Below are 11,476 nucleotides of genomic sequence, written 5' to 3' on the forward strand. Positions count from 1 at the left end.
CGGTCATAGGTGGGCCTTTCAGAGGGGCAGGCAGCCTGGATGGAATACAGCGAAGAAAGAGGGCTGCTTGCCACTCGCCGCTTGCTGCTGCTCTGCCACCTTCTGCCCCCCACAAACTGCCTCCCTTCTGCCCCGCCACCCTGCCTTGGAGCCAGCCGGCTGACACTGAAACCTCCACAAACTGTGAGGTAGGGCAGTATTTCCTCCTTGAACTTTGGGTATTGGGAATCTTGTCTCAGCAATGAGAAAAGTAACCAAGACAGAAGCATCCAGAGCCGCACCCTGTGTCCTCGACATGCTGGCCGTGTCTGCAGCACCCATTTCCTCCTGGGCCCAGGCGTCCTCCCTCCCTGTAACACCTGCCCTCCCTCCCTTCCACACGACTTGCAGGCCTGGCTCTTGTGACCTGGGGCCTCTGGAGGTGGCCCAGGACCCCCGAGCAGGGCCTTCGCTGTCCTGGGTAGGGAGGGCCCAGTCCTCTACCCTCTTCACCTGCCTCCCAGCTTGGATAGGGTACCCTCACTCCTGCTTCTCTCCCTGCTGCAGGCTGAGATGCCGGGCGCCTCTGCTCAGCCCTCTGGCTCTATCTTTGCCCAGATCCTCCTCCCTGAGAAGCGGAGACCTTCGTCTACTACCTATACAGCCTGAGCCCAGGAGCTGCCTCCCTGAAATCCGCTTCTGAGTCCGAGAACCACAGCAAGATGCTCTTCCTGTTACTACTGTAATTCTATTTTATTTCTTACTAAAATAATATTTTTATTTACTTTTATTACTATTAAGTGGTCATCCAGTCTGTCTATAACTCTTAGAATATCCTGTAAGTGCAGGTGGCTTAAATAAGACTCTTAGAAGTGTTTTGGAGCGTGGTAGCCCATTCCTATACTCCCAGCACTCGGGATGCTGAGGCAGGAGGAGTGCCATGAGTTTGAAGCCAGCCTGGGCTCCATAGTGAGTTCAAGGCCAGCCTGAACTACGCAGTGAGACCCTGTCTCAGAAAAAAACATTTAAGTGTTTTGATGTTCTCCTGTTTGGAAGAAATACAAGTACACTATTTTGTCACTGCTAATTAGTGTAGTAAAGTAATCCCAAAACACAGCAAGAACCTTGTTCTGTCTTCTGAAATGATCTTGATGTTTTTCTACTTTATTGTTCTGCTCTGAGTGATTACACATCTCAAATGGAGACTGATAGAATCGTAATTTCAAGGAAGTGCTGGGTAACGCACATCATGGAAATGTGAATCTCATTAGCAAGTGCTTTTGCCTCATTTGATTTCTAAGTGATGCATGTAGACTACTTCGGTGGTTCTGCACAGACAGCGTCTCCTGTGGACCCAGGAGCCCTGCCCCCCACCCCCAGCAGCGTGGCTCCGAGGCGTCCGCACTTCTGTCCCCAGTGCTTCCCTCGCTTCCTCCTGCCTCCTGCCCTCTTTGGCTAGTCCAGCCCCAGGACAGATGATGACCACAACCCAGGCCTTCCAGGAGCCGGACTCCCCTCCACTTGCCATCTTCCAAGCCCTGCTCGCGGCCAGCCGTGGCTTCAAGAAGGACCTTGGGGGCAAGCAGTTGTGGGCACCCTTCGCCTGCGTACCCCTCACTCAGACCGGCCTCAGTACCTGGCCGCAGTGGGTGACCACGGTAGACAGTTTAGGACAGTGCAGGGCAGCAGCCCGGAGACAGGAGCCCTCAGACCCAGCCTGCCACTGCGGCCCTGGGCACCGTTTGTCCTATCTATGCTGCTATCAGGCAGGGCTGTGGAGAGACTGGGGCTCAGTCACGACTCCACTGTCCTTGCCCTTGGGGCACACTGAGAACTTGTCACCAGCGGGGCCCAAAGTTCACAGCATCCCGGGGAGCATAGGCCTCCTTCCAAAGACCTGGGCCAGCCTACAAGGACAGGGGCCCTGAGGGAGGATCACTCGTTTTTTCCACCCGGAATTCAGAGGTGGCTCTCCCACACGGTGGTGAGCATGACTTGGGGGCCAGTACTGTTCACATGGCCATGAGAACCCCTTCCGGAGCACGGTCAGCTAAGCAGGGCCCCATTGTTTCTTCCAACCTCCATCCACAGGCTAGGCCGGGAGGAGTCCAGGCCCTGCCTTGACTAGGAAGCAAGCCTGGGCCCTCTAGAGCCCACAGAGGCCTCATTGGTCCTGGCATCTGTGAGGATGAGCCCCATGGTGCCTCACCCATCGGCCTCACCAGACAAAAGCTGACAGGACATGGCCGGGCTTCTCTTCTCCAGGAGATGCGGAGCTTGGCTTCCTGAGCCCTGAGAAGCAGCAGGGAACTCGGCCCTGCGCTCGCCAGCTGGCTAGTGCCCAAGCCTCCCCACCCTGGCCTCTGCCACTCAGAGCCCGTCGTCACCCTGGTGGCCTGTGGCCAGTTCTGCCCCTCAGGCTGACTTCCCGGCAGGAGCAGGGTCTCGTGTAAGGTCTGCAATAGATTAGGATTTGGGGAGAGATTGCCATCACCCACTTCCATTAACCCCACCAAGAGCTGCCCCACACCTGACACCCTAGTTCACATGTTCGTGGCTCAGAGGAAGCAGCAGGTGCCAGGGTGAAGGCCGCCAGAACAACGGCCTCCCCTGCACTGCCACAACTCTCACCCGTCTGTCCATACTGCTTCCGTCCTCAAGGTCAAGGAGAGGCAGCAGAGCCTGTGTGGCTCGTTACACTCCTGTCCACACCTGGCCTCAGATGGTGGCCGTCACGTCCTCTGCCTCTGCCTGCCCGCAGACCTTAGAACCACGGGGCCAGGTCGCCTTTTGGGAAACATCACTGAGGCGGTGAGACCCTTACTGCTGGCTCCCTGTCCCCTGCCTGTGTAGCACCTGAGACTGAATCCGAGCTCTGGGTAAGGGTTGGTGTAAAGCGGCCCCCTGGGCCTCAGGGTTTGGAAGGCAATTGGACCCTGGGGCTGACAGCTGCCTCGCTTTCAGGAGATGAGTCTGGTCAGAGAGGCACAGCGAGGGCGTGGGCGGGAAGGCTGCATCGCCTCTGTGGTTCCTGCTGTTGCTCCCTATTTCCTGGCCACCATGCCGGGAGCACCTCTCCTCCGCCAGCCCCTCCACCATGCTGCCAGCCATGCAAGCACTCAGACTTCTAAAATGTGAACCAAAATGAGCCTCCTCCTCTCCACTGTGGGCGTCAGATATTTCATCTCACCAACAAGGGAAGTGACGAAGCCATGAAACAGTGACCACGGGGTCACAAAAACCCCGTTTGGATGGACAGAAACAGAGAAGCCAGGGCCTGCATCCCCGGGGAATGCGCCCGGTTGTCGTTGTTCCTCAGGCTGCCCAGTGGGGAGTCCCCGCAGACCCTGCTCTCTCCTCAGGCTACTGTTTGCAGGGTCCTGGCAAGAGTCCATGACTGGGGGAACACGCCTCCCTGCCGCCTGGATCCCAGCCTTGCTGCTCCTGTCCCCCTGGACCTCCAAATCTGGCCAAGCACAGAACCGAGGATCTGCACTCAGCCCCAGCCCAGCTGGTCTGCCTAAGGGGGATTGTATCCTCGGGTGGGAACATCCCGTGGACTCCCTGTCACTTGGAGATGAAGATTTTGGCCAGGTGTAGCAGCACACACCTGTAATCCTAGCACTTGGGAGCCTGAGGCAGGAGGATCACCATGAGCTCAAGGCCAGTCTGAACTGCAGAGTGAGACCCTGTCTCAAAAAAACAAACAAATAAATAAAGAAGGAAATGACAGTCAGGGTGGTGGACATCAGAGGATGCACACTATCTGCTTAGCTGGGCCCTGGCCCCAGCCACAGAGTGGGCTCTGGGAAGCACAGGGTGGAGACCAAGCAGAGCTGGTTGCAGGAAGCTGGTGGGGTGGGGAGGTCCGCGGCTGGGGAGTGGATGGCGCAGGGCCTCCGAGGCCTGGACGCTGGCTGGCCCTGCATTCTCACACAGGCGTCTCCTGGACACACACACTCATGGCAGCCCAGTCAGGTCACTGCTACAGGTTGGGGTAGAGGGCAGGGCCACTGCAGAGGACGCCAGGTGGGGGCGGGCGCCGGCCTGGTCCCAGGCTGGGCAGCACCCGTGGAGGCGCTGGTGGGTGCACCCACTGGGGAGGCTGTGCTGGGCTGGGAGCTGGTGTGTGACCCTCAGGCCTCTGCAAGGCTGCCACGGGGATGGAGAGAGCAGGGGGAGGGCAGTTAAGCCATGGGTCCCCAACCTCGCTGGCCCCGGCGGCCGGTTTTGTGGAAGACAGTGGGGCGGAGTGATGGGAGTGGCTGAAAACACAGGAGGCCTCGCTGGCTCACCCGCTGTGTGGCCTGGCTCCTACAGACCACAGCCCAGAACGTGTCCACTGCCGGGTACTGGGGATGCCTGGGTCAGGTGACAAACTCAGGATGGACAAGTGTGTGGTGGAGTGGGGAGGGGACCCTGGGCCCTGGGTGCCAGGCAAGGGTTCCACTCCACACACAGCTGCAGTGTTCCTGGCTTTGGTTCTCCAGGGCCACCAAAGCCCCTGAAAGCGCTGGCTTAGCTGAGGGCCTGGAGCCCGAGGGAGAGGGTGGAAGAAGGGGTGCCCAGGGCTGCTGCCGGCCCCGTCCTTTCATGACTCCTGGCCTCAGCTGGCTCTGTGCCTGCCCCTTGTCCCTGGAGCCTCAGGCTGCCCTGAGTTGAGGCTCCAGCCGGGGCAGAAGTCTGGGGACAGTGTTGACCACCGTCAGCTGCCCCAGCGAGCTCCCGCAGACTACCACCAGGGCTACAAGAGCAGGATGAGAACAGGTGGCCCTCCCTCCACATCCAAAGGTGCAGGGTCTTGACAAAGCAAACATAAAGCAAGCAGGGTTCTCCTTAGAGTGGGACCCCATGCGCACCCAGCTACGTGCCTGAGAGCACGGCCCCCCTGACAGAGCTGCCATGGGGTCTGACCCTGCAGGAGGGAAGGAGGCGGGGTGGGGTCCGAGGACGCCGGTGGAGGGGACAGACCCGGAGCAGCACCCCTGGCAGGCTTGGGGGTGCTCTGTTCATTCCCGTGAGCATGGCTGCCCAGCCCTGTGCCCGAGGCAGAGCAGACAAGGAGACCACTCGGCACAGTGTGACCGCTGGGCACACTGTCGTCCAGCCCCAACTGGCCACAGCGGGTCCTCCTGGGGCTGCAGCCCCTCTGGCTCCCCAGGTGGGAAGAGGTGAAAGGGCCTGAGGTGTCCCATGGTGGACGGCCCTGAGAGTCCTCTGGGAGATGTCCCCTCCCCGCTTCCTGCCACTTGACTGTGGGTGACACACAGGCCGTGCAGGACCGACTAGGGTGAGAGCTTTGTTCTCGCCCTATCACAGACTGACAACACCTGCAACCTCCCAAGTGAGTGCACAGTGATGGCTTAAGTAAGACCAGGGGTATGCTGTCAGGGTACCAGGAGGATCAAAACCCTTTAGCAGAATGTGAGATTCTCTGGAGGCTGAGACAACTTCTTGAGTCCCCCATATTTATTTGGTTTTCAAATAAAGGAGAGGGATACTGAGGAAATCAAAGCACGGGAATTGAGCAGGACTTTGGGAGTCAGTTCAAGGACTTCCCCAAGTAGTAAATTATGCTAATTAGGAGACTGTCTTATCTCCAAGTTGACATTCACTGCAGGAGTGAGACACCTGCAGTTACAGTTTCTCTTTAGTTCATTGGGGTTGGAGCCAGGCATCTCCAGCTGTGTGGCCTTTTCTTGTCCTTTGAGGTGTCATGGCCTCACAGGCCACAACAGACCTCAGCAGGGACCAGTGACTTATAGAGGTTCACTCATTATGGGTCCGCTGCCCATCTCTAGACAAGGGCCTTAGGCCTAGGACAGACTCAGAAGTAAACACTGAAAGCCAGTTGATTCATTTTAAACCCTGTTCAGAGCCACTTTGTAGTGGTCTCCGTCACTGCCCCAGGGACCATAGCAGGAGGCTGGTTGTCAGGGCTCCGCCGCAGAGCCCAGGAAGTCAGTTCCTGCAGTAGCAGCTGTGTGCCTGGCTGGGGTCCTTTGGCCCTCATCCCTATCCCTTCCCAGGGGAGCAGGTGCAGCATCCCCAGGCTCCATACCCGGGCAGCCCCTGCCCACCTGGGCCTTTGGAGAGGGTCCTGGCTTACAGCGAGTTGTGGGCTGATCTTGGCCCCTTTTCCTGGTCACAGGTCAGGGGGTACAGGCAGTGCACTCCTAGGAGAGGGTCAGGCTCTGGGAGTCCTGGCTTCTGTGGGCCGTGGGCCGTGCAGACGCATCCTTGAACTCTTTGGCCATGTAGTAGTAGCAGATGGCATCCAGGCAGCAGTTGGCATTGGACAGCTGGCTGGTGATGGAGAGGGCAAGGCTGAACATCCTGCGGGCCGCACAGGAGCTCGGGCGCACGGCGACCTGCACGGTCAGGACCATGTGCAGCGGCAGGAAGCAGACAACGAACACGATCAGGTTGGCCCAGATCATGCGGGCGGCCTTGTGGGTGGCCTCGGCCTGGCCCATCTCGGAGGCTGGCCTCTGGGCCAGCACCGTCAGCACCTGCAGAGAGCAGAAGACCAGCACGGCCAGCGGCAAGTAGAAGCCGAGCAGTGAGAAGGTGGTAGAGCTGAAGTGGTGCCGTGCGTAGCTCCGGAAGCAGAAGCCGCCCTCCTGCTGCCCCAGGTGCAGGCGGAGCAGCAGGGAGCTGCTCACCAGGACCCAGAGCGCCAAGCACACGGCCGCCGCCTGCCCCGGGGAGCGGAGCCTGCGGGCGCGCAGCGGGTGCCGCACGGCCACGTAGCGGTCCACCGCGATGGCTGTGACCAGGCTGATGCTCATGTATCTGTTGGCCATGTAGACGACCTGTGAGAGTTGGCACCGCAGCGTGTCCTTGGTGTCCTGCAGGGAGAGCAGCATGAAGGGCAGGGAGCAGAGCAGGAAGAAGTCAGACACGGCCAGGTTGGTCATGTACACGCGAGTCTCTGTCCACTGTGGCATGCGGCGGCAGAACACCCAGAGCGCCAGGCCGTTGAGCAGCAGGCCCAGCACCAGCAGCACGACCGAGTAGGTGATGATGAAGATCTTGAACGCGTACAGCCCAGGGAGGGACGGGCAAGTATCGTTCATGGTCCCAGGCTGCGGGAGAAGCGAGAGTCAGCGGAGGATGGCACTGGCAGTGGCCCCACCCATGCCCTGAAGTTGCCCACCCCTGGCCCCCATCCCTGTGCACAGACCCCAAGTTCCCAGAGCAATCAGTGGACCTGAAAGACCGAAGTCACCCTTAAGGCCTAACCCTGCCCTGAGGATGGGTGGGGAAACCGAGGCTTCCAGAGAGGCCGAGTGAGTCCCTGGTTGTGGAGCTGGGGCAGATCTGTTTTGTCTCCTGAGCCTGACTCTCCCGGACCTCCTGCTGTGGGCAGAAGGGAGGCTGGCGGGGCTTGTGTCTGCCTGCGCCCTCCAGAGCTCTGTGCTGGGACCGGGCAGGCCAGTTGACCTCGAAGCCTGCAGCTCGAGGCAGAGACCCGGGGTGGCGCCGCCCTGGCCTGAGGATCCCAGCTGGGCCCAGGGCAGCATCCAGGCTGCCCACCGCCTCCCACCAGACCTGGCTGGGGACCTCCACTGCACCGGCACCTATCCCCGAGACCAGTTGCTCCCTGCTCCATCTGGTCTTTCTCCTACATGGGGGCTCAGAGCAGCAGGGGTTCAGAAAGCTCCAGGGCCCTGGCCTCCCTCCTCTCTCCCTGTCTGCACCTCCCCACCAGGCCTGTCCTCTGGACGTCCCGCCTGAATCAATTCCATCCCAGCCTCACATCTGGGAGCAGGGTGTCCACCCTGGGGCTCTGGGATAGAGCTCCCAATGGTCGTAGCATGAGGGCGTCCCTGTCCCTCCAGGCCCTGAGCCTGCTGCCCAGAGCTGGGGTCCACCCCAATGTCGTTGGCAGTGCCTGCCACACCTCCCATGCATACCAGGCCCTCAGTTCTCAGGAGGGCCAACCTTGGCCCACAGACCCAGCCCTGGTGGCCTGGTGCCAGGGCCGGCGGTGAAGACGATCAGACTCTGGATGCCCCAGTCCCGACACCTTCCCCGCCAGCTGTCAGTGGGACCCTTGCACGGCGCTGCCTGGGATCTGGCATACTGGCCAGCGCCCAGCACGGTGGGCCCGGAGGTGAGCTGGGAGTCAGCAGTTCCTCAAAGATCAGGGCCTCTGGGCTCCCTTCTGAGGCTCACAAGGGAGGGAGGGGACGTGGCTCCCCAGGGAAGACCAGACTCAGCTCTTCCTCTGCCCTGAGGGTGCGGGAGCAGCAAGAGCACCCAGCCTGGGGTTGCAGATGTGAGTGTGAGCTGGGGCCCCAGGCCCTCCAGGGCCGTGGTGCATCAGGGAAGCAGCTGGAGGGCCGTTTGCCATCTACTCCATCACATCTCCTCAGACTCCACATCCGTGGGGTTATAAAGGCACGTTTGTCTGCCAGCAACTGAAGCCCCGTGCGTCCTGTGTGGTCTCCGGCACCGCTGACGGCTCTGCCTCCTTCCTCTGGAACGATTCTGCTTTCTCTCTTCTGCCACCCTGGCTCTGAGGCCTCTCGGAGGGACACTGAGCCCCAGTACCAACTGCCACGCCGCCTGTGCGCCTCTCCACCTCTGCTCCTGCCCATACTCTCGCCCCGGGGGGGCCCCCCCGTCCTGAGATCCAGCCCAGAGCCTGCAGGAGCTGGGGCTGGGGCTCGTGCAGAGAGCTCGCCTGGCATGGGTGAGGCTCTGGGTTCAGCCGTAGTACCACAAAAACAAAGTGAAGTGGAAGAATCCCTGGCTCCTTGCGGGGTACCCTGTGCCCCCGTCGTCTGAGGGCTCCCCTGGCCTGGGAGGGGCAGCTCTGGCAGGGGGTGCCTACACGTGGCAGCACCCCGGGGAGGGGTGAATCCCCGGCGTCCGCCGTCCTCACGGCTGCACAAAGGAGGGGCCCGGTGTCACACACTCAAAGCCGTGACCTGCGTCACTGGCGTGGCCCAGGACCTCTCGGGGGAGATTAAGAAGTCTGACCACAGTCTCTCAGATTTTCTGTTTAGAGTAAAACAAACAGCGGACTGTGGAGGAGGAGAACGCAAACTGTGGAAGGGTTCAAGGTCCGTCTGAGGCTCTGGCTTCATCCTTCAGGGTGGGTCCCAAGAGCTCAGGAATCAGGTCCCCGGGTCGTGGGCCCTTGCCCCGCTAGCAGGCACTTGGTGGTGACGTTCCCACACAGCCAGTGCTCAGGGAGTCGCAGCTCGGTTTGCAGAAGCTGCCAGGAACCCAGCTTGGGGAAACGGTGACTTTGGTCCCTGTGACTTCCTGCCCGGTGGGGCCGCGTGGGTAAGAGTTGAGCACCTCTGGGCGCTTCTCCCTCTGATGCCGAGACCTGGCTCACTGCACACAGGGGAAGCTGAACACTGCCCTTGGGCTGGGCGCTGCCCATACAGGAGAAAAGTGTGTGCCCACTGGGGTAGGCTGAGCCCCCTGCAGCCCTCAGGGCTTGCCTGGCCCGGGTCTGGCCTGAGGACCCTGTCCACAGGCCCAGCCGTGGGGGCAGAGTGGGCGCAGGGTGCTGGTACCTGGGTAGCATAGGGCCTCGGACGGGGCGACCCGCCCCAGCACCCATGCAGACACATGGGTGACCCGAGGTGATACTCGGCTTGCAAGGCCTGCTGCTTGTCTCCAGGGCCAGAGCTCGGTTGTTTTCTATTCTAGCACAGCTCACCACCCACAAAGATCTCAGGCCCGAATGGGGTGGGCTCCAAGGCCCTGAGAGACCGCTCCTGAGCAGCTCAGCCCTCTCAGAGGGCAGCTGCTTGTCCAGCTCGTACATGTTCTACCGGCTCCTCCAAGAAGTCTCTGCCCTGAGGATCTATGTACCCAGCACAGCCCCAACCTGCTCTGAGGGACCCCGGATTCCTGGCCAGCTCTGAGGGGCCCTGGCAGAGCCCCAGCCCCTTCTGAAAGACCCCAGCACAGGCTCACTGGCTGAGAGACCCCAGGCCCCCAGTCTCTGCCCCAGCCATACCCTGGCACCCACCTGCTGTCATCCGTGGCCTCCAGGCTGAGCTGTCAGATCCCTCAGCTGCGCTGCCTTGTGAGGCATGGAGGCACAGTGGGCCTGGCCAGCCCTCAGGCTATGCCCCTCCTTGAGGTGGGCGGGCCCAGTGGGAAGGGGAGGCCGGGGTGGTGGCTCCAGGACAGAAATGGGGCGCCCCCCACCCGTCAGGCTCCAGCATCTCGGTAGAGCTGTGTTTGCTCTGAAAGCAATTCAAGAGGAGGCAGAGCCAGGCGCTCAGCCCCGCCCTCGCAGCTTCCCCTCCCGCCCCCCTGTGCAGAGCCTGCGGCCTTGCCCGGGAGCCCCCTGTCCCGCCTGTGGTCAGGAGCCGGCACCCCACACCCCTTCCTGGCAGGGGCAGCGCTGGGCCGGGCTGGGCCGGGCTCACACAGCGACAGAGCCCAGTCCAGGCAGCTGGAGGGGAAATCCAGACCAGCCCCTCCCGCCTCTGCAACCCAGGTCTACCTCCTCAGAAGCTGCCCAGAACCAGCCAGGGAACCCCCAATCCCACAGGTCTGGGGGACAGTCACTTGGGCTATCCCAGGCCTTGAGCTCTCTTGCCCACCTCTGCAGGCAGGGTCTGACCCCAGCTTGGCCCCACGACCTCTGACCCAGCACTCCTCTCTTTAAAGACTTCAAGGAGCCAGGAGGGCAGAAGACCCCGCTCCCCACTCCACGGAGCTGGAAACCGAGGCCCAGAGGATCAGGAAATCACTGGCCCAGGGTGGCAGAGTTGGTGCCAGGTCTGACCACCTCTCCAGCCCCTGGTCTCAGGCCCAGCTCCCTGACCAGAGCCCCAAAGAGCCCCAGGCCTGGCTCCCACCCTTCCTGTCCTGTCGCCCCTCCCCCAGCTGACACTCGCTGGCTGACCCAGGTCCCCAGGCAGCGCTCGAGGCCCCATGTGGGGCAGGTCATGGGGGAACCCACCCTGGGCTACGATGCTTGGTGGGGGGCAGGTGTGGGGTGCTGCCCGGGTGCTTTCTGGGGCCTGGGTTTTCACCCACCCACCTTCTCAGCCTCAGAATCTGGTGCTGCTGTGCCGGAGCCCATCCCTTGCCCGACCACTGTCATTCCCAGACTGCACTGCACAGCGGCCCCCCTGCCTCTGTCAGGGCCCCAAGCTGCACCAGTGCGGAGGGCATGGCTGGCCAGGCAGCCCCGCAGCCGGTGAGAAGGACCTGCCGAGTGCCTCCTCCGCTGCGCACACCCTCCTCCAGTCCTCCCCATCTGCTTCTTGATGGGACAGCAGCTCCCCTCTGCCAGGCCCTTCCGCCACGCACGCACTAAGCAAGGCCTGAAACCTCTGAAGAGCAAGCCAAATAAACCCAGCGGCAGGAGCTGGGTATCTTATCCCAGCAATGAGGAAACAAGACAGTCACAAAAGAGTGCCACTTTGGGTCAAATTAGCCCATGTTTGGGCTGTTACATCACAAGACGGGGGCCAGAGCCTATAGCCCCAGGCAGAGCCAGGGGAGGCAC

At 61.4% G+C, this 11,476-nt stretch overlaps 1 protein-coding gene across 1 annotated transcript; it reads right to left on the reverse strand.

Moving 5' to 3' along the window:
* Window positions 1–5,433: 5,433 nt before the first annotated feature.
* On the reverse strand, window positions 5,434–10,227 carry Gpr35 (G protein-coupled receptor 35). The gene is made up of 2 exons (XM_005411154.2): window positions 9,980–10,227; window positions 5,434–7,067 (listed from the first exon to the last, which is right to left on the reverse strand). Exon 2 carries the CDS (start codon window positions 7,056–7,058, stop codon window positions 6,156–6,158), a length of 903 nt encoding a protein of 300 aa, XP_005411211.1. The 5' UTR covers window positions 7,059–7,067; window positions 9,980–10,227; the 3' UTR covers window positions 5,434–6,155.
* Between the last annotated feature and the right edge of the window lie 1,249 nt (window positions 10,228–11,476).

The sequence above is a fragment of the Chinchilla lanigera genome, unplaced genomic scaffold (genome assembly GCF_000276665.1).
Source record: "Chinchilla lanigera isolate Chin_1 unplaced genomic scaffold, ChiLan1.0 scaffold00141, whole genome shotgun sequence".
In the NCBI taxonomy this organism is placed as follows: Eukaryota; Metazoa; Chordata; class Mammalia; order Rodentia; family Chinchillidae; genus Chinchilla; species Chinchilla lanigera.